This window comes from Acyrthosiphon pisum, chromosome A2, assembly GCF_005508785.2.
Source record: "Acyrthosiphon pisum isolate AL4f chromosome A2, pea_aphid_22Mar2018_4r6ur, whole genome shotgun sequence".
Classification (NCBI taxonomy): Eukaryota; Metazoa; Arthropoda; class Insecta; order Hemiptera; family Aphididae; genus Acyrthosiphon; species Acyrthosiphon pisum.
In genome coordinates, this window is record NC_042495.1 from 54,107,379 (window position 1) to 54,132,666 (window position 25,288).

Genomic DNA, 25,288 nt, shown 5'->3' on the forward strand with positions numbered 1-25,288 from the left:
TAAACAAAATATATGCATTTGCGAATAATATGGCCTTTAAGTATGATAAAAAAAGTCCAAAATTCTGAAATGAAATATATATTATAATAATTATTATATAAGTATATATAATATATATAAATATAAATATATGTTATTAAAATAGATAATATGGGGGTGAGGACGCTCGGTGAATATTACTCTATGTGTAATATTATGTATATAAGTATATATTATAATAATATCGTTTCATTTATTTCTATAATAATTGACGTCTGTTTTTCTGCGACGTGCATGAGGATACATCCTATACGTAGGTATTATATAATATTATACACGTGCGACGTGCGTATACGTGTCCCGAACGCCCGCAGACCGCGTATATGTAAAATATTATTGCCTTCGCGTGGCGACTATGGTTTCTGGTTCGCGAAAAAAAAAAATAGAGCCAAATAAAAACTAGGTCAATTATATTATCGCGAGGATGGTAGCGTGTGCGTGGATGGCCAAAACTCGGCGGTATAAATTATTCACAGCTGCAGTAGATACCGACGAGGTTAAAAACGAAAACAAATGGTTTGTTGACTTTTATTATCATAATATCCACTAGCGCGGCGCGGTGCTTTTAAAATAATGCATTTTTATTTTCGTATTATTTTTCGAAACCCGCGAAATCGCAGGCGGACGTTCGTTCTCTTCCCGCATCGAGTTCATATTATATTATATTATTATGTTATAACATTATGCTGCATTGCTGCCGAGTGCTGCAGATAAGTGGTAAATGCGATTTTTGTCGGTTATTACATATATTGTATAGGTTTATGTACCTATACTTTGCACGATAGTATATTATAGGAGACGAGCCGAGTACCGATGGTTACGAGAAAATGCCGACTGCGCAGTCGTGCAATACTATAGTAAGACATTTTATAGAGAGAAAACCGCGGGACGGCTATTTCTTTGTAAACATTTATTTCTCGCAGTAGTATAGCATGCGACGGCGTTTGATTTAAAAAAAAAAACTAGTTTTGAAATTTAAACAACGCATACGTAGACAGTATAACGCAGGCGTGTATACATAATTTAAATTACCTGGGTACTTGTATCCCCTTAAAGTCACACCGTACATATTATATTAGTATACATTCCATTATGTAATATAGTTACCAACAGCATATTATGCAGTTTGGTTTTCAAAAACTTATAAACGAGAAGTAATGTATTCTTCGAAATTTGGATCGCATGTATTTACAGTACCTATCGACTATGGTATATCAGTATCACCCCGAGCTTTTTGTTCGCAAATAAGTATTTTTTTTATTTTATTAAAATGCATAAGTAGGTCGTATACCTAAGAAAAACATTTTTATACTATGTTCTTCAGAGGAGGGGCTATAATGATTCCGTGAAATGCTTGTTTCTACTTACTGCACATAAAAGTATAGCAAAGTATAAAATAATTATATCGAACTATACATAAAAACTTAAAAAAAAAAGAAATTCATAGTTTAAATATCGATCACATAAAATATATTTAAACTTCTTTTTTATCTAAGTATACAACATTGCAATGTCGTAATTTGTTTTAAATTACTGAACAATTAATTATATTGAAAATTGTACCTATTCCCAAAGAAAATGTATACACCAAAAATATATTTTTTCCTCAATGTTTGTGTACACGCTACGACTATGAGTATAAACATATGTTGAAGGGACATCCAACTATTTTCGTTGTTTAATATTTAATAATCCAAAATGTTGGATATTTTTTTGTTTATATCATTATTAATTAATAAATATTCATAATTTACAAAATACAAAATTCTGATGAAAAAATGAAAACCTACGTTCTTCTCAAATCGAGTTACGAATAGTAGTGTGAAAATAAGGTATATAGAATGTGGGTAAATACTAAAATGCAATTTTAAAATGAACCTCCTTCGTTTCTTCGTCTCGTCTATTATGCTCTGTGGGATATTTTTAAAGAAATTGTGAGAAAATGCAAAAAATGTAATAATAATAGTAATAATCCCGGAACTTGAATTAGATGTAAGAAAAAAGAGCCATAATCGTGATGTTGTTTATACTGTTTGATAAGTTTGATAAGTTTGCACTTTAAAAGTAAATAGTTTCTTCTCTACGCTTTTGTAGCTAAATTTTAATTATTTTACGTAATTATAATTTTACTAATTTAATACGTTTTCAGTTTAGTACTACGAATTTGTATTTATATAATATTAAAGAAAAATAGCACCGCGATAATAGAAAATTATTATATTCTGTAAAAAAGCGTCCTTGAAATTATCGACTATATTTTAATTATTACAAATAGGTAGGTATTATAATGTGTTGTTGGTATCAAACATACGTATTAGTATAGTGTTCTGTCTTCTGTATACTGGTACACACAATTTTTCTTTACTGCAGCGTACACATATTTATGGTACACACGTGTTCAACTAGGTTTCTCGATAATAAATTTTGCTCATTGTGAATTTTTTTTAATCGATCATTGTAGATAACATTGTGATAGTACATCGGCTGTAAATTGCTTAATCGTCCACCGCAGCTACAGTTTTAAACATTAATCATAATTATTTATAGTATTCTAAATTCCTACTATTTTAAATATAATAATTATAATAACTAAAAATTATTATCGGCAATGTTATAGCTATTTAATAATCACATGGATATGATAACACTAGATTAATATAGAGCGTAGAGTAAATATATTATTATTATGGGATATACCTTCCTACGATTTAGCGAACCTTTTTTTTAGTAGGAATAAATGCTGAAACTACTATATAGGTCATTACCCTATACATTATATATAGATATCTAAATATCTTATTTTAACTTGACTAATTAGGGTTTATGATAACTCATAAAGTTATAGCGCTTCAACTGGTGTTTATACAATATTGATGAATAGGTACATTTTTCAGTACTGTACATGTATTATTGCATTGCTTCAATAAATGATTCAATAAATTATTTTTTTATCGGCAGTTATTCGTATAGTGGAGTGTTCAAAACAAAGATAAATTTGACATTTTTCTTTGTTTTTGTATTCTCTAACCATTAAAATGTATTATCAGTACAAACCAACATAATTGTTCTGATTTTTTTTTTTTTTATCTGTTGACTTTTGGTTTGTCATCAAACAATGTCTAAGTTATTTATCTCGATAGTATAAATAATATAAAAATAATGATAATAATGTATTGCTGATATATAGATCATAGAGTAGGTATTGCTTATAATTTATAACTATATGTGCGTATCGCGTATGACGTAGGTATAATATATTGACAAGTTTTTTTTGTATATAAAAAATATATATTTATACTTCATTGATAATTAATAATATACTATTATATATTGAATATATATCTTCTTATAGATAAATAATTAACCTGTTATACATATTGTTTAAGAAATTAAGAAATATAGATAGCATATTATTATTACTGATATTAGTATTTATTACGTTGTAGGTATTTAATATATTATTTAACATTGGTTTCCAAAATAATTGTGAACACTGAACTATCATAGACCATAGTACTATAAACTACTATTATGCATTTCATTATAATTTTAATTCCATATTTGATGTTATGTACTAATATATAATACCATATATAGTTTGAACTATGTAGGTACATAATATTATATATTATTAATTAAACATTGTAAGCAAACGATTCGGCATTGTTGTTGTTGTAATAATGGTTAACACAATACATTTTTTTTTCGTACCAATTAATCACAATTAGTATAAATAATATTGTGTTTATAATATAATATTTTTTAGTGGCTCTGTATATACCTATATAATAATATATGATAATATTATTTGAATGGATAGCTTTCGACAATATTATTCGGTCGTTCGAACAATAACTTGGCGCTTGCCAACTTTTTCTACATCGTGAAGCGCATCATGGGGATTTTTGATTTCGTCGTAAAAACAAAATTGTTATAATTTGCATTATAACTGCGCAATATAACTAGTGAGAACTGTGGCGTAGTCGTACACTCCTACAAGTCATACGTATAAAATTTTACTTACGCGGTACATATATTATACATATTTATACACGGAATATACGTGTTTACGATTCGATAAATACATTTTCGCTCAGTCGTGCGGATGACATTATAGAACTCGCCAAAGCCAAACAACAGCTGCAGCTGCTGTGCGACCGTACGACTGCAATTTTATTATTTTGTATCAAATCGCCTCTGTCGAGTGTGTTGACCACGTGCTACGCTAAACGAATATTACGAAATCCTATCGGCATAATATAATAATAAGATGCGATAGACGAGTGCTCGTCTTTCTTTACAGACTACAGTTTAGGTTATATAATAATTATTCTAATAAGTAGCAGGTATCCTTCGTTATCCAGAAAACGATTTGAATACTTTGTGTTTTTGTCGATTTGATAAGTGATAACACTATACTATAGGTAGTTTTTCATTCCTATACGTAATATACATTATAAGATTTAAAAGCGGGTTACACATACAGTTTTAACAGCATGAGAATGAATGTCATCCCCCCCCCTGCCCTCAAAGAGTATGTAGAATTGTTATTCTCCTCCGAATTACAATAAACAAACCCAACTTTTTACTTGGCGAGGACACCAATACGAAATCGCTATCATCCGATCGACGACTGTACCACGAGACGTTAATAATATAATATGTCAATGATTAAATGTGCGTTCGATCGTTTGATGATGAAAGTTATGGTTAAAATAAAAAATGTTACCCTTTCTGCACCTCCCAAATAATTGCCGGGACAAAATTTATACATATTTAAACGATGAACACCAACACGTATTACCTATATAAACTACAACTTTATACCATATGCCGTCAGCCTTGTTAAGTATAATCGAATATTTATTTTTATTTACATTTATTTATACATTTCGTATATGAAGTAGGTATTTAACTACGTTTCTGAGTATTATTTAGTTTTGTACTTATTTTAATCGTTAAAAAATACTTTTTTTACGGAACATTTTCGAAAAATAGTTTTAAATTTGTGACAAAACATATTTTTCCAATCAATTTGTTTGTACAATATTGTTACTAGCATAATTTTTTATTATAGTATAAAATTGAGCAGCAATAACTCATATTATATTTATTATGTTGATGTACTACAAACGTTATTTTCAAATAGTCGTATTCTTCAATGGACAGCGGATGTCGATTATGTCTGCGCTCACCGTCAACACCAGCTTCGACATTGTTGACGTGTTACGTTTCTGCCGAACGTTATAGGTATAATGTTATTATTTATTGTTGTTGTTGTTGTTGTTGTGCTGTTGTTGGTCGCGCGCGATGTATAGAGCAAACGCACGCGCGCTTAAAATAACGCCGCGTGAGGCGCCCGCGGTCACCGCCGTCGCGGAGAACAACGATTGATGATGGGCAGCGCGCGGGTGGGGAAACGGTGCGGCCAAGTTCACACGGCCGTCGCCTCGTGTCGTGCCCACTCGAATATTATTAATATGCTAGAAAACGCGCCCGCCGTTCGCGTATTATATTTATAATAGGTATCGGCGTATCGCTGTGTTATAGGTATTTGGCACATTAGTACAATACTATAATATACAATTATATTTAGGTACCTATATGGTTATATTATGTAATTCGTCGTGTATTATATTATTTTAACAATATTTAATACGCATGCGCATAGTTGTACGTGCTCTACTACTTAGATGCTAAGGTTCCCAGCCATTTTTTAACTCACGGCACCCATTTGTTCCTCTGAAATTTTGCGAACGGGAGAGGGGGCTCAAAGGTATTATCTTTCCCCCTCAAATATGCCAACTGTAGAAATCTTTCAAATCTTCAAAAATACAATACATTTAAAAAAAATTAACATACATTTATAAGATTAAAATATTTTTTTCCCTCATTTTATTACACAAAGTCACGTTTCTCCTGTTGTATAGTATTATGTTGACGTATTACACTAAATACACATTGGTACGCTTTCCTTAAAAATTATTTGTACGATTGCTATTTATATTTTAAATAATTTCACAGCATCCTCAATCCTAGTTTGCGGCACCTTGGTTGGGAACCTCTAGCTTAAAGTCGTATAATAGACATTATAATGATATGAATACTACGTACAACACATTTTTTTGCGTATTATAATTTATAATATTCTATACATTATAATATTATATAAACCGTGTGTGTACCATACAATGTGATTTTTTACGCGTAGCATTTATATTTGTCGATATATTTTTGCAGTAGTTTCGAAACGAGTTGATGTCGACACTGTTGTGATAGTGACTATAAAACGTTGCCTATCTCTTGTACGGTGTATCACTGACAGATTACCACTAAACAAGAGAATACGAGAGAATAATATTAGACGAGACTCACAAATACTTAATTATATTATAGCGAGTAAAATATTTAACGTATATTGAAATAAAATGTTATTATAATATATTTTACTTAAACCCGCGATAACATGGTGGTATTTATAATCAATGATGGTTGCAATACATGCAGCGAGAGGTGGAACGAGGTTGATTTGGCGCAACGTATATACTATAGCTGGCCGAAGGATTATTATTATAAATGTTTTAAAGTAATCAAAAATAGCTGTTATAACTAAATGGTGGGACTCCATCATAATATAGAACGAATGTAAGAAGACGAAACCCAAGTCTGGGGTATATAGGTTTGTTTAATATATTTATTATTTATGTATATATGAGTAATATATGTATATTATAATTTATAATAATAAAATATAAAAATGCTGGTGCAGTACATTACAAAATGTTACGTTTTTGTCCAAAAAAAATCAAATATTTTTGCTTTTCAAATTCTGTATTCTGAAATAAACATATCAGAATATGTCTTCCCGAAAAACGTCGTAACACAAAATATCGAATATCGATAAAATATTTATTATTCATGCGAGCGCTGAAACAGTACATATAATATGTATACGCTGATGAGCGGTTCAGCGAAAAATTCACGGGGTGTATCCGCTCCTCGCGTCGCTGCCCTACTCATGACACGGCCACCGACTTACCCTCTCACAAACATTACCACCCACCCACCCATCCATCGTACGTACACGTGTTCCACCGGGGACGCTCACTATTTGCCCACCCTTCGCACACGTGTACAATGTATATTGTAGACACACACACACGCACACGTTGTTATTATCATTATAAAAGCATGAGGCCACGAGGAGTAAATATAACGCCCTCCGCCGAGCCTTTAGCAAGCCAGTGCAGCCAGAGCTGTCCAGCTCTACCTCGAGTTGTCGGAAATTATTTTTCCGTCTGCCGTATATAATATAATATTATATGTTATTGGTGTTCAGTAGACTCGACGTATGCGCATAACCATGTATATAAATTATATATAATATATTATATATTTATATGCAAATGATCTATATAAAATCATCAATCGCCTCGACGCGTGTCTCTCTGACGGTATACGTAATAAAAAAATATACATTGCATTATTTTCATAGCATAACTTAATATATCATATTTTATACACATTGCAGGATTCGATCGCGAGAGTTAGTATCAATTTTGACTCTGCATGGTGGTGTATAGTTTTCCGACGGCGTCGCCTCTATCAAAATAATCCTTATTGTACGCTCCATTAACTACGTGTTTGTTTCGTCGTATGTGTCGTCACACGTATGTGCGCATGTGTGCACGTAGAGGAGTAAAAACGCGTAGACGTTGCTGTTTTTTTTATGGATTTGGCGAACGGTCAAAAAAAAAAATTTAAAAAAAAAGTTCCTAAAATTAGTTGGTCCCCAAGGCGCAGGGGCTTGCGTGTATTTTGTTGTCGCCTCTGACTGATCATATTGTAATAATATTTTATAAACTTCTCTAATGTTGCACTGGCCTATCGATTGAACCAGATTTTAACGTGACTTACTTTTGAATTTCGTAAAAAAAACCTGAAGAGTTACATGACACGTCAGTACGTCACTAAATTCTACATTATTACAATTCATAATACATATAGGTACTAGTTTTACGTTTGGGAAGTATTCAGGTCCCCTGCACTTTGCAGTAAACAGACCGAGAACGTTTTTATAATATTAGAGTAATGCACGCAGATTACCACGGACATAATAATTGTTATCTAAAATGTTTTGAAGTCGCGGACTTATCAATACTTTATCAATACTTCGGTATTTCACATCGCTGAAACCTCGGAAACCGCTAGACTATATTATGTGTAGACTTGTAAAAGAAAGAGTCAAATGATTAATGCTGAGTTGCAAAAAATTGATTAATTTAATGGCAACTAAATTTGATCATTAGCACGTCTGCCGTCATCACTGTTGATACATTGATTAATGTTTAGTGATGTTTAGTTTATGCAACCCGGCATGAGTATAAATTGTACATGCACGCAATTTCAGTTTTAACTTGGAGAGGTTTTACATATTTAAATGAAAAAGACCTGGGTGGGAGTAATAAACAATATGAGGCAGTTGAAGGTGCTAATTTTAATATTGGAGAGGCTTACTCCCCAAAATTGCGCCTGTGAAATTGTATGTTATTTTTTTACTTTTATAATATGTATTTACAATCTGTACTGTACAAGTCACAAGTGTATAATAACTAATAAGTAAGTTTGATATAATATAATATGGCAGTTGGCAGAATAAATATATACGTCAATAAGGAGATATTGCGCAGCCCAACGCTACCCACTTTATTGTTCCTAGGTTTTTAAAAGGAAACCATATTATAGTTTTCTTCCATACGGTTAATAAAAAAAGTATTAAAAAAAAATAAAATTACATTTTCAACACGTATTAGGTTAGGTTAGTAAATATTCAATTGTATCGATTTTATATTGTTTACAAAACACACGTCATATTATACATAATATTACATATTATAATATTATATTATTACACTACGTTTGTAAGATCGTGTAATGTTTTTCTTGTATTTCGTTCAAATCATTATCGTTAAAACGAGTGCTACACTAATAATAATATATCTACAATCTATAATAAATTAATGAAATACACGTTTGTATACTGTTATCGTGTTAATCCATTTTGGCGATAAATAATATGTATACCTATATAAGTTATCATTGAATTCGAAATTTTTAACTGCTACACTATTATAGAATATATACCACGTGACCGACAGTGTAAGCATTCTTCTAATATTACGCTATAATAATTTGAACTTGATATTGTGATATAAGAATAAAATATTAGTTAAGACAATTAAACATGCGAGGTATAACCGTGTGTTACTCTTTTATGCGTTAAAAGACGACCAGACATAAATTTTTGTTCTGACGATGCGTCATCGCGATTGACGGTCGTGTGTGTAACATAATATAGAAAATGATGTAAGTATCTCAAGTTGTGTTTGAAGTGATATTTGTTTAGCGTTTAAAAATAATAATTCGTACGTGTATATAAAACAATTATGTGCGAATATTATCCAATTAAAATCGCAAACACATACCGATGCACACTTAATTAGAGGGGTTATATTATATTTGTTTAGATTTTATTGCGTTATACCTATATATATAATATATATACTTAATTAAACATAAGTTTTGATCAAATTTGTATATTATGTTCTATTGACAGTCAAAAATTTATTTTGACATATTTTTTCACCGACTTCATATTATTATATTATCGAAATCGAGTATGTGTGTAGTATGTGCTCATACATTATACTCCACTATATAGATAAAAAAAAAAAAGAATATTAACTAGCATTCATTATACGTCGTATTGTCGTATCTTGTATTTTTGACCGAACACTGTTACTACAGTAAATATTTAGTTCAATTGAATACGGCGGAATTCAAAATATTCATTATTCAACCAAAAATATATTATAACAAATAGAATACGAATGTGTTTTTATTTCTATTATCATATTATATCGTCACGAATAATGTCCATTGAATATGCGTGCTATTTCCATACGGTATACAGATAATAATATATACTTAAATATATGTAATATTATTTTAATATTGTAAATATTATGTTAACATCGTACTGCAGTGGATTACAATAATAGAGTGCATCTGTACTGTACAATAATACAATAATGCATCTGTACCGTACAATAATAATATAACTGCGCGTATATTATAATAGTTTATGTCTATAATATGTATACGCGTTTCGGTAAGAACAAAAAATAAGAAATGCATTTATAAAGATGTGATGAGTTTGCACCTCAACCGGTTATAATCGATTTGGAAATATTTCGGAGGTGAGCCTTCTATAATATATGATGATGGTTATCGCGTAAAATCCAGTTCGGAGCAGACAATCGAAAACCGAGCAGCTAAAATTCGATTAATTAAATGATGCGTCATCGGTCTTGTGCTAGGTCAGTAGCAGCAGCCTGCAAGTGATCGCGCGGTACATTTTGAAAACCAATGGACTAAATATCGCGCGGAATAGTGTATAGTTATTAGACAAGACGAAGTGGTGTCGTAGATATGAGTGATTTGTGTTATCGATTTATGTTTCATATTAAATGCATGTGCATTGTGTATAATTATAACCATATTATATAGATTCTAAATTCTGAATTCACAAAAATGTATAAGTATATTATTCTTAATTGAAATGCAATATTTCCTTATAGTGTAGAAAGTAGAACAATTTAGAAACTATTTACTTTTCGAATTTCTATATGCATATATATGACGTATGCATCTACATTTTCAGATATATTTGTATCGTTCAAGTACTACACTCCTTAAATTCCGTTATAATTGAATTATTTATGACTTGGAGTTTAGTTGATATTCCATACAAATCAGAATTATTCGTATATGTGTACTTACTGAGTAATATAAATATATTATAATTATAATAATCGATTTTTGTTACGATCGATATTCAAAACGAACTACAGTGCAATTTCAATTGGCTTACATTTTGTACGAGTAGGTACTCGAAAAGTTGTATTTACACGTTAAACCTTATGGATACCAAGCGCGCGCACTGGTTGTTGATCGATAGATCTTTGTTCCGACCCGATGGAATAATGCGACGGCGCGTGTACCGTTCACCGGCACGAGGGTATCGTCCCCGCGAACGGATGCCGGAAACACCGGGTGCCCATTGTCCTGTGAGATTCCACCGATCACCGAGTATGGTATTGATATCGTCATCGATAAATCCTATTTTTAGAACTATATAATGTAAAGATAATAAATACAAAATAGAACACAATTTATTGAGATGTTGTGTGTATAATGTTTTTTTAAAAATAATTTGACTCGTAATAAAATACAAATTTCGGCATTACATATATTAAGCCCTTAAAATGCTTGCGCCATGAAAACTGGTGCTGGTAAACGGCGTATTTTTAGAAAAATATCTATATAGATTTTAAATATAATTTTTTACATTTATAAAACTATAACATTAAAAAAAAATCCTTGCATAACTTTTTATTCAATTTCATTCTCTACTGTAAAGAGAACAAGTATTCTGCCATGTTCTATAAAATCACGTTAAAGTGTTAAAAATTAATTTTCCTTCTCCTTCACAAACTATTATTCCGTATGAAATGGAAGATTCTTTGAGGGATTACTTATATTAGTTTTGATATTTTCTTACTAGTATTTTATGCTATTCCTTTGTAACACAAACCATTTTTTTGTATTCAATTTGAAATGGCATTTACCTGTTCATCACACATTCAGCTGAAATATTATAGTATTATAATATATTTCCCAGGAATACTTCGTTTTTTTTGATTATATTATTATATTTTCAAAATAATATTATTAAACTGAAATGGAACGACCAAATACTCGAAACTTATCAATGAAAATATCAAATTATTGAAACGAAAATGATTTTTTTTAGAGTATAAATGATAATAGAAATTTCTGAAAATGTAACACATATAAAATAATACACACTATTCAATGAATTCTATTGTATAACGAACGTGTCCAGCGGACGTGTGTGATCGTGTGTTCGTTATAATGAAACCGTCTCAGCGACCATAATCGTACACAATATTTAGCGCGGCCTGTTCGAGATTGCTTATAATATTATACGATGCCAGAAAGCAAAAGTCTGTTGGAGCGATATATCCGTCGGGGGGTAACCTGTACGAAACCGAAAACAATACGCGCGCGCGTGGTCGGCGGCGGTCGTAGGATAGGTGGATAATAATATCGTCATAATAATAATAATTATCATTATCGCTATCGGCACGCAAACATCGATCGTCGCGTGGCTGCCCGGTTCGCAGCCCCAGGACGCGATCGCGTAGGCCGCGAACGCCGTGGTCCGGGCCCGTGCGCGTTTTCGCGGCAAGCAATAACACAAACCGGTTTCGCTGAAAACGAACACCATCAAGCGCGGTGGCGGCGGCGGGGTCAAAACCAGTAAAAACCGAAGGTCGCCGTGGTGGCGATACTATACCTGTGCACACTGCACACACACACACACACCCACATTTATATTTATATATTATACATATATAATATTATAATTTACAATATGCACGTACAGTGTGCGCGCGCGAGAGCGATGTGGGCCATGGCCTAGTTCTCGTCCGGTCGTCGTCGTCGTCGTCGCCGCCGCCGCATATACCGCGTATACCGTACGTCCGCCACCACCGCTACCGCCGCCATCACCACCACCACCACCTTAATGCCTTAGAGAGCGCGCGCGGGCGCGAGTGTTTTCGTGCGATGCATGCGTAACGCGCGTGCGCGCACACGCTAGTCTACGACGTCGACGACGACTACACAGTACACACCACCACACTACTACAGCACCACTACTTCTACAGTACTACTGCGACGGACGACCATTACAGTCCGCGCGTCCGTGTTGGTCGGTGTTGCCGCGCGGTGTTCGCTCGTCGTCTCGTACTCGTCGTCCGTGTTTTTTGTGCGTTCAGTTTTATGATTTATTTTTCCCCGCTGCGGGTTTGTTTCGTTTAATATTTCCACGGGACGTGTTTGTGACCGTAGTGTTTTTTTATTTCATTTGCACACCCTTTCACGCCGTCCAACCATCGTCTGGTCGGTCGCTCGGCCGCCGCTTCGGAACGAAACAATGTGCGCGTATTGCGAACGCCGAAAACGGACGTCGCTACTGTTTCTGCAAGGACAGTCGACCGAAATTCGCATTATCGCCAATCGCCTACGCCGCCGCCGTCGACACCTTACGATGGAAGTCTTGGAAACCTTTTTCAAAGGTACCTAATTTTTTTATTTTCATTTTTTACCGCCGACTGAGAAATCAATTGTTTCTCTCGTTTATGCACGTTGCGCGTCGTATAACGAGAGAGAGTGCGAGAAAGCGAGTGATTTTCTACGTTTGTGGCTCAATCGCGTGAAATTCAGTGACGGTTAGTGTCGTCGTCGTATTATTTTTCCGTATATTATTCAAATTACGAGATGTTTCTCGTAAAACGTTCGTCGAATTTTAGTGCGTGCAATAAATCGTTTTTATATAAAAACTTTAAGTTTGCATTTTATCAAATCGGGGATCGCTTATTATTATTGTTTATACCATATATTTATACTGACTTAGGTACAGTAAATAACATACATAATATTATTACATATTAAGCATTATTATATTTTATTATAATATATACCTACTTGAATTGTGTTTGTATTGCATTAAAAACCCCGTTAATAATTCATACAGCACTAACATCGTTGTCTGGCCACGAACGACCGTATTATTATAATATATATATAATATTTTAAACGCGACAGACGACAGGTGTGTACGATTTTAGCGCGTAAACAATTGTATTATATGCCTGCGATTATAATAATATTATAATATAATAAGAAATATAATATTTTATATTTATATAATATTATCTATATCGACGGTGGCGTATATTACAAACGTGTGGTCTTTGGTCGTAGGAAATCGGTCCGACGCAGTTTTCTGGGCGAGCACGGGGCACGTCCTTTGCCGAAGCGACCTTGGGCCCGGTAGTACATCTCGCCGTGCGCTTTGAGGATAAGACTCGTTAATCGTTATTATAATGATAATATTATCGTTGTTAAATTCGTTTGGCGTTGCACGTCTCACAGAAGTGACGATGGTTTGTCGATCGTCATGTTTTGAAAACTGGCCAAAATACAATACGGTTACTATGTTATTACATCGGTCTGGTCTGGTTTTGTCTGGGTCGGCGACGACGAATGCCTTGTGTTTCGATCGATCATTGCTATAGACGCAATAATTATTATTCTGCGTATACTGTGAAATACGATTTTGTGATGTAGGTATTAAGTCTGCGGGAGATATGACGAATTAAAATCCTCTACAGACACGTGCCATGTGACATGTGCAATGATAATTTTAATTGCGATCAGTAGATTATAGAAATAAAAAGGGGGGTAGACACAAAATAGGCATTTAGAGACTAAGTATTAGGACTATTAGGTACCTACACCTTTTTATATAAATGAAAACATTATTCTTCTAACTTTGAAATAGTATCTAATAATTAATAGCAATGTTATTCAGAGCCCCCATAGTCTCTTTCTCTTAAACTCGCGGTATTGCTATAGGTATTATAGGTACCAGTATTTTAAACGATCTCCAATAGTTAAATACGTACATGTAACTCGCCCGGCAACTAAAGAAGTCTGTATGGACCGGTGCTGGTAGTTTTTAGTAAGTATTACTACCTATTAATCATAGGTCGTAATTTTAAAATTGATCAACATATTATTATTGTTTGTGAACATTCGCTATTTATCGTGACGAGAGCAAACTTTCCAAATACAAGTTTTCACATATCATTTTTGTGAGCTCTTTAGGATAAAGGTTTTCGGCTGAAACTAATCGCAACCATAGTTCATTATGCGAAAACGCGATTATAAATGCTCAAAAAATGTTGTGTATGTAGGGTAACGGCGGCGTCTTAATAACAGTGTAATATAATATATTATATTATCTGATTCAGATATAATAAATAAATAAAATTCGATTAAAGCATTTTCCGCTTTTACACCATATTAGAATATTATTTGTCACTATATTATACACATTACACACGTACTGATTTTACTTTAAACCAATGCGTCTGTTGTCCTAAGTTTTAACAAACAATATCGTATACGTATAATATTTAAAAATATATTTGATGGGTGAATATATTATTATTGTATTAAATATACATCAAATATTATATACACATCGTAAAATAATATGTGAAGCCATGTGCATGTTTATAATAGTGTTGCACCACTCTGAGATGCATAGAATATGCACATATTTTGTATTTTGCATATCTTTATAACCTATTGCTGTGCCTGAAGTGTGTGCGTATATAATTTATACTTATATCCTAATTATTAATAAGTAGTAACATATAATTCGATTTATGTATAATATATTTAAATGGAACGTTTTATTCATTTCAAATCTGCTGTATGTCGTGTATATGAACGGGACAAAGGATATTATATTATATATTGTTATCGTATGTGTATATAAAATATATTATATTATAATGTTGTGCTGCACGTCTGCACTGGTTGTACGAAAAAAAATTGAGAAAAAATTGTGTCGAGTTCGTCACGTAATCTTTTCGATTTATCGACGGGTTAGCCCATTAATATTTATACGGTTTACGATAGTGCCTCGTACAGTATAATATATAATAATATGTACAATATGTACATAATATTATTATATCTGTATATTATACGACCTAGGTCCGCGTTTTGCATGCAGCCTTGATCATCATCTTTCCGACCGGATTTCGATCGTGTCGTTGTCATCGTCCACTCCCTCTTATATTCTATATATCCACCCAGTACCCCATTATACCATGGTTGGTGTTCTAGACAAATGTCGGTTTTCATCGATATTATTAAATTGATGATACGCACAAAAATGAGAATCATTGCAAAAACATAAAATTATAAAGAACTGTAATTTACAGCGCATAGATTAACAGTTAACATATTGAATAGCTGTATAGCTATAGGACGTAGGTATATTATGTAATATGCAGTCTGCGGTGGTCATCGAGAAACATGGCTGATTTAAACTTGAGATTCTGGTAACAGCTTATGTCTTCATTCGTTGTGCACACTGTGCAAAACGTGCAAGACAAGATAATGTATTGGATCGGAGGAAAAAATCTGTTCGCTGTATTTTGGACTAAAAATTGCAAAGAGATAATGAGATTTAAATAAAACTACAAAAAATACGGGATTTGAATAAATAACGTTCTAAAAATTAATTGTAAACAAATACGTATTTTTAAATTGGTATGAAGTATTACTTTTTTCTTCAATACGCACAGCGACAGCTTAAAAATAAAATTATGTGATATACTCTCAATTAGATTTAATTTTAGCCCAAATTTGTCCATTGTGTTATGTATATATATTTAAAGCACAAAAAGCACGTACAATTTGGAACATTTATTTTATTTATTCCTATAATGTTAATGATTTTATACATATGACGACTTACCTCGCATATAGTTTAAACTTTAAGATATAACCTATTATCAACATAATAATACTCTCGTATTATTTAGTGGAAAATGATTAATATTAGGTGTTCACATTTGAACGCTATAAGACATATTTCAATAGTTGTCGAAACAAATTCTGAAACGATTATTGTTTCTGCGAACCACAAAAATATAACTAAAACCGCAAAATATCATAATTCATAATATTAGATATTATACTTTATTACCTAACCTATGTCCCATCATAGCCTACGCTGCAAAAAATTACGAGTATAATTATTAGTAGGTATGTAATATAAAATATACACCTAAGCAATATACGTATGGCATAGTATATTAGTATGCACTTAAATGTCGATTACTTACCAGCAATATTAATACATTTTATAATATGCCATAATATTGAATATGTATAATATACATTTCGACATAACTGCACACATTTTCCTCGAGTAAAAAATGTCGAGCTCGTTTTGTCGAACGTTTTTAGACCGCTCCGTGAGTTTGTTGAAATGGTTTGGATTAATCTGCTAACAATGTTTTTTACTTGGGAAAAATTTCGCCAACTGAAAGTTGGAGTATAGTTGATAGCACAAAAGTAAGAAAAGCTCTCCAGGTGAAAATAAAGTCCAACAAGGTCAGTCTGGGAGTAATTTAACACTGCTACCAAACAAATTTGTTGGATATTAATTATTATTATAATAATATATCATGTGCCTTTTATGGTTGTGCTGCTTACTTCATGCGGGTCTGTTATTATGTATTACCAATGGTCGTCACTGCGTGTACTCTATATCGCCGCGGGATACCGTTATTATTGGGCGACGACTCATACGCGCTGGTGTTTTGGTTACGACGACGATATAGAAAATTATCAAAACAAAATACGATCCCCGAGTCTATACAGTCATACGCTAAAAACACACGGTAAAGTACACCAAGCTAAATAAAGTATAATACATAATATAGGCAAGCCAACTTAAATTTCAAAGAATTTCGTTCACGTTGCTCTGATTTTTCACCGCCTCGGAGCGTATGCTATAATTTTGGTTGATCGTTTCGTTTGTTAAGCGGAGAGACGTTTTTCTGCTCCATATAATTATTTTAATGGAGAAAAGAAAATTAAAGAATGATGATGACTGCCGAATGTGTCTTCTACATTATTATTATATAACAACCGTACGCTGTGCAACTAAAAGACTCGAGTGAACGAACGACAACTGTGTTAGGTAAACGAAAATAAATTAAGTATTTCTTGAAGTGTTCGGCGCGGGACTCAAAAGATAATAATAATCGCCGGATCCTTTCAGCGCAGTTCCGTGTTAAATAGCCACAGTTTGTTCATAAATTATACTTGCCTTTGAAATAATAGCACTTTGAAAACATTTTTTTCTACATAAATTATCAGCACTCAGCAGTGAAAAGGTGCTTCGCAGTATTATAACACTTATAACTTATAATAATACATATTATTTACATTTTACAATATTTTCGTTCTGGATTACGATTAATCGGCATGGTACTTATATATAATATTATATTAATCTATATTGATATACGTTCAACCTTGGTCGGAAAATCATTAGGGGATTGAAAAATAAAACATCGAAGATTTTAACCTCGAGAAAACCTACCCTCGTGGTTGTCATTGAAGACTCCGAGTCGTCGTCACGTAATGATCAGCGTCAAGTCACAAATAACTTTTCTGCGTATACTGTATAGGTATACCTGACTGATGCGTAGGGCTGGTGTACATGAATGGTTCTATACCCTCGCAAAATATACACCACAATACACGTGACACACAGTACGTGAGCCGCGTGTTTTCGCAACATGAAATATCTTGTTATTCCGTGACGTTCAAAATATTATAAATAACATGATGATGGGTGTTCAACTAAAATCGTACAATACGCGAAGCTGTGTATTATAATTATATAATATAGCACAACGATATGTAATTGTTAACGTCAGTGTTATAATATTGTGTGTAATGAGTTCTATAAAAATAATTTATAATTAATAATTATTGTACCTGAACACGTCGTGGTAGTGGCTATAATAGCGATGGCATAATTACGTAATAACAATTAACAGTAAACGAAACAAAACCAATATTTACGGGTCGAAGTGCTTCCAGAGTTGTGTACCCAATTTATATTTACATATTATATTATAATATTATAGCGTATTGAAGTTATGCGATTGTAAATTACATAATAACAATGTACGCTGAGAGAGAAAAAAGTTTCCGGTTAATTTTTTCCCCACACAAGTATATAATATGACATATGAATATAATAATAAAATATCCCATTGACGGAAAAAAAAAAACAATAAATAAATGACGAACGAAACTCGATCGGTCGTTTTTACTACTTTGCTGCCGCCTGCACCGCGATAATAGTGATGATTTTTTTCGAATCGCGCGCATTCGCCGCCGGAAGTCGTCTGAAACGCTGAGCGGAGAAGTGGGTCGCTGCCATATACGTGGAGTAAATATATTTGCCGGAACTCGTCGTTCGTCCGTATATATAATATTATACTTGTATACTCATACCTTCATAATACGATTAGTGATTACGTATTATGACGTTCGCCATTTAATTTGCCGTGTACGAGCGCCCGTACCTATAGGTATGCGCATCATAATAATTAATATAAAAATAGTGCACAAGTACAACACATAATAACATTATTATTTATTTCTCGTCGGGTACGAGAAGCAATTTGCGGGGTGGAAGTTGGGAGACTCGAAAAAAAGAGGAGGGTCTAATATTTTTGATTGGTTTTTATATCGTTTTTGATGGCCGTAAAAATAATACAAGTCGTAAGAAAAAAACACGATATTTTTTTCTTTTATTAATTTTTAAACCTATTACTCTTTCAGTCGAAATGTTATGATATTATAGGCGTAAGTACAGCTGATCTAATTAAAACCTTCCCGTTACATCTACATCGATTACAAAAAAATGCATTCCCCTGAAGTTGAAACCATTTTCAGGAATATTTTCGTACATTATTCCACGTGCACAGCAACTAGTATTACATTATTGCAATATCGGTGAAAGTTTGTTTGTCGTTCAGAAACTAATTAAAACAATTAAAAATATACGCAGATAAACTTGACAATCTATCTTTGTAGTCGATAATATGGACTCCGTACGAACTATAAAGATAAAAACCAAAATAATTATACTTTAATAATATCATTTACGAATAATGACTAATGTTATTATATTTCCGTCTTATAATCAGCAAAAAAAAAAAAAATAAGATTTTAATATTTATTTTCTTCAAAAATTGCAATTTGAATTACGATTAATTGTGCATGTTTATTATTGACATATTAAATATTTTAAACAACTAAAATGTTATTTTAAACTTAAATAAAATAATAAATTGTAATAATAGTAATAGCGATACAATAAAATATGTTACATCGCGTTGAAAATACGTAGGCGTTTAATACGGTGGTTGGATGAAAGGGTAAAGTAACATTATAAATAATATAGCTTCTAATGTCTAAATTCCTAAATGAGACACACTGCAGTGGTGCGGTCGTTCCAATATTCCATTTTCGACGGTAAATATTGTAAAAACCTCGTTATCGGAGTCTCCCCTCTCCGAGTTTCTTTCTCTCTCTCTCACACTCTAAAAACCGGCGTTACAACGATAATTTATATGCAAACTGGCGGAAAAAAAATATTGACGTTTCATTTTTTTTCATGCTATCGGAGCGTACCGAAATTGCAGCAAAAAAACAACGTCGACGCTCCGTTATACATTGTTGCTCTGCCTCTGTCTCACCACGTCTACGAACGTAATAATCGCACGAGTGTTGCCGTAGTAATATGTGTGCGAGTGTGTAAATAACCGATTGTTCGAATGGTATAAAATAATATATAATAACGAACAAAATAAAATAGTAAATGAGAGGAAGGAGAAAAAGCTAAAAAAATTACACAGTTTTGCCTATCGTGCGAATTACCATAAACGCGCCGAATCGTTGTTGTCGTCGTGACAGACACGTCGAATTTTTTTTTTCATTAATTGTTTTCCATAATATTATAATATGTACCTATAACCTACAATAATATTATAATTTTCGACAATCGACTTTCGCGAGATCTTCGTAATCCTTTGTTCGTATAATGTTATATCATATTTGTAATATTAATTGTCCGATGACAACGATATTATTAACGTTGATGTTATTATATTTATAAAAAATAAAAAATATGTTAATATCGTTTTTTATTATCTGCGTTTTATATTAACATTCGACAGAGATCGATTTTTTTCTTACATACATATATATTATATACTCTCATTCCACGCGTTAATCTTTCTCCGCGTGCGCTCTTGCGGGTGTGTTCAATATATACGACTGTTTTCTCCATTCAACCCGCCGGTGAAATACGATTTTTGTGTGGATAAAGAGACGGAGAGAAAAATCGGAGTTTTCTCGAAACGACGACGGGGGCCGCAATCGGAGACGTATAAATTGTATTTTATATATTATAAACTCGGAGTTGGTGTTTTTGTCAATAAATACATATGTGTGTGTGGTTGTGTTTGACGTTTGTTCGCACAAAGCTCAACTGAATCCCGTAATATTGAAATAGTTCAATCTATAATATAGAGTATAGACGACGGAGGAGAAAAAATTCATCGTCTCGGCGGCTCTCTGGTCGTCCTCGCGCCGCTGGCAGTGAATATCACAAGGCCGTGGTACATTACGCGCATACCCATTATAACCACGTTGTATAATATTGTATATGTTTTTTTTATAAAGTGTAATTTATTTTACTAGTTTTATTGATATTATTATAAATAACAATAATTCTCTGTAATATGTCTATAATATAGTACTTACCATAATAAATGTATAATTTATCTCTCGTTATTTCGTCACAACTCACAAACTATTATGCTGTTCGGACAGTATATCTATATGTATTAATTAGGTTAAATCATTATTATTTTATATTTAACCCAACTTAATCCAAATACATTAATAATTAATAATCATGAAATATTGTTGTTGCGTTTAGTATAACAATATACATAATTTTAAATGCAAATTGTCGTTGTAATATGTACACTTTAATTTTATGTAGAATAATCTCCGAATACACGATCAATAAATTGCCGACTTCTTTGATATAAATTATAATTAATAATATAATATTATTAATAATAAGATACGTAAAAATCTATTAAGTAAAATTGTTTTTTTTTTTTTTGTTCCAAATGAATTATATTTATTTTGCAATCGGCTTTGGTCGTTAGAAGAGAGAACTTTATTAATCCTCGTGTTAACGGATTTGAGGTGGGATAAATTAATGTTTTTTTTTTAATTTCAGCCCTAAAAAATAATATGCTCTGTAGAATTCCGTAGATGTGAATACAATTTTAGTCGCGATAATTTTTTATCGAAAACGTTTAATCGCTATAAAATATAAAGTGCCTTTAGTATTATGCTATATTTGGTATATTGCTTAAAATGTTTTGTGGTCTAAAATATATTATAATATTATTTAATCTAAAAATAAGTCACTATTTTTTCGTGTTTTTATTTTTTGTCCGTTTTAAGTTCTAAGTAACTATATTAGATTATCTATAATGACTAATATGTAACAAGTTACTTATTACTAAAAATTAAGTAATAATAATCAATAAGCAATGGCCGAATCAAAATATAAAATTTTATATAGATCTAAAAACATGTGTCTGTTGTAAACCTTTAAGTTATAACAGATGTATCAATATTTTTCTCGTATAACATGGCTGACCGCACATAAATAAAAATATATTTTAAAATATTCAATGTAATACTTGTGTGCAGACTTTATCGGCGCTAATTGCTTATCAATGCCTATTTGATATCTACAATGAACGGAAACACATTTGCTTTGAAAATTCACAAAATTGGTGTATAGACTATAAACCAATACAATATTATATAGGTAAAGTATAAAATATGTAAAATAACATTAAAAAATATATATATTTTCAAAGTGACGTGTTAAAAGTACATTGATAACTCAATGATAAGTAGTTATTGAAAAAATAATCAATTACACAATGTATTAACATTTCATCGAAACGGTGATACGTGACTTAGTGCATTTTCGATTATAATATTATTAATTACTATTTTCTAAACATAACATCAAATACAATTAAATAAATTAGATTTTGTGAATTAGCTGCGTGCTCTTTTGTAATGACTAAAATTCTCGCAGTTCTCGCTATGGAATGATTATTTTTTAATATGACAAAAGATCAAACAGGAGTATATCACATATTTACTCAACTGCGAAATTCGTGCAGCAGTGGGATCGTATATTTATTATTTAACATATGGAATAATAGAAATAGCTAACATTTGCAATTAACTTATACTATATTATAGCCCCTGTTTTCTCCTAATATACTATTTTTTTTAAATATATACAATTTCAAATAATCATATTTTAATATCTAAATTTAAAAAAAAAACATGATAATAAATTATTTCATAATTGGTTAATAATCCGTCAGTTATTTTGCAGTTAAACGACGTTGCATTATGTATTAATGTTGTATAATATATATTCACAGGCGCCGAACATGGTATTTATTTACTCGTATTTTTATAATATACACTATCAGTTAAATACCTCGACGTGATCGTTTGAACGAGTATGATGCTCTGAAGCTATGGTGCGCTGGAATTGAACATATAAAAGATTCGCTCGTCCATTGTTGTTCGCTTGACGCGTTGACCTAGAGCCACATTTTTCCCCTCTCCCATATTATCTTTTGTTGCTTACAATAATTTATAATAATATAAGTATAGGTAGTAATCCGAGAGTATGTTATACTATACATAATAATAAATATATATATCTACACTAACTCGCGATACGGGTTTCCATTGTACAGCGCACGTATTATGTATTTTTATGTTCTATAAATACGTCGCGTTTCGTGCAGTACACGCAATAGGCTGCAGGTATAAGTGTATACGACGTTAGTGTAGTATACCTCCGTAGTTCGTACCGAATCACAAACGTTCGGTGCCGCTGTTGTATAGTTCGAGAACAATCCGCGTGCTATCCCTTGAGGTGTTTCATTTGCAGTTCTAGGGTAACGGGTTGATGCATAATATATTATCATAGTTGTATACCAGTTATACCAATAAATATAATATGAGACAATAAGATTTTCCAAAATTTGTGAAGTTTCCGTGTATTTATAATAAATACCGTGATCGTAAAAATCACAACTACAATAATATAATATAAAACAATATAACAATATAAACATATAACATATGTATTATATATTATAAATATAATAAATACACTGTAACATACAAATTCATGTCGCAACAATATAAAAAAAATTCTTCTTAACAATCTAATAATCCATACAAAAACAATCAATAAGACAGTGGTGAGCGTATTATGTGGGGCACTAGGTCGTATCCAAAAAAATAGTGTAGTATGTTATCTTGTTGCAATATTATAGTATATACACGTGGCATGGTTATAACAATTTTTAAATCAACCATAGTTCGGATAATATTTTAAGACGACAAAATTAATTAGGGATCGGTCATTCTGATATAGAATTTAAAACATTCACATTTTAAATCGTATAATATTATATAGTGCAAACAATGATTATATTGCTATCAATGCTACCTCATGTAACAACAATATATTATAATTTACAATTTTCTTTCGATTGTGACAATAATATCATATTATATCATTATTAACTGATGGTTGTCTCTGTTACAGGCTGAAGTAGTAATATTATGGACTCGGGATTTAGCAACATGTTGGAAAACACTAGGAAATACTTCCAAGGGATCCCCGCGGACGCGGCCTCCACCGCAGCAGCAGCTGCAGCAGCAGCGGCCGCCCAACTGCATTTTCCGCCGCCGATGCCCCCGTCGCATCATCTGCACCACAACGGCGGTGGAGGTGGCCGGTCGTCGATGAACTCGTCGTCATCGTCGTCGTCATCATCGTCGGAACCGTCATCGGCGGCGGCCACAGATCGGTTCCCGGGCTATCACCACCCACACTTACGATACAACTTTCAGCCGTACTCATCACCGGGCCACTACCCGCGCACCGCCGTCGATCCTAAGCCCACGGCTTACCAGCACCACCACTTTCAGCCGCCGTCGCCACTGCAATACCATCACCAACAACAACAACAACAACAGCAGCAGCAGCATCACCATCAGCTGCCGCCTTCTACGTCGTCGTCATCGTCGTCACCGCCGTCGCCGTATAAGTCGCCGTACTCGCTGCAGCCACTGCAGCCACCACCGCTGACTGTTAAACAACAACAACAACCGCCTCCGTCTCAGTTCAAACCGATGTCGGCCGCTCGATCGTCGACGCCCGTCTCCGCCGCAGGCAAACAGTACTCGCCGCCGAAACCGCCGCAGTCGCCATACGCGGTGGTGCCCAAGCCAACATCCGGTGCGCCGCATTCGCCGTACACCGCGCCTAAAGAACAGCAGCCGTCGGTGCCCGAGACGCCGCCCCCTTCGCCACAGTCATCGCACTACTACAATAGGACGACGCACAGTGGCCTGCAACAGCAGGCCATCGACAGGGATTACTTGCGGTTCAAGCCCATACAGACTCCACCGCCGCCACCCAAGTAAGTGTATAAAGAGAGTCGACCGCGTACAGTTCGTCTTATATTATTATCGCTTGTTAAATAGGTATTGTGTATATAGG

General features: G+C 33.1%; 1 protein-coding gene across 1 annotated transcript in view; it reads left to right on the plus strand.

Moving 5' to 3' along the window:
* The window catches only part of LOC100168845 (protein piccolo), a gene marked incomplete at its 3' end in the record, with an annotated part of 136,465 nt that overhangs the window by 95,013 nt on the left and 16,164 nt on the right, over positions 1-25,288 (plus strand). Inside the window, 1 exon segment of the mRNA XM_008186542.3 lies at positions 24,329-25,208. Within this exon segment, the coding sequence (XP_008184764.2) occupies positions 24,346-25,208 (863 nt within the window).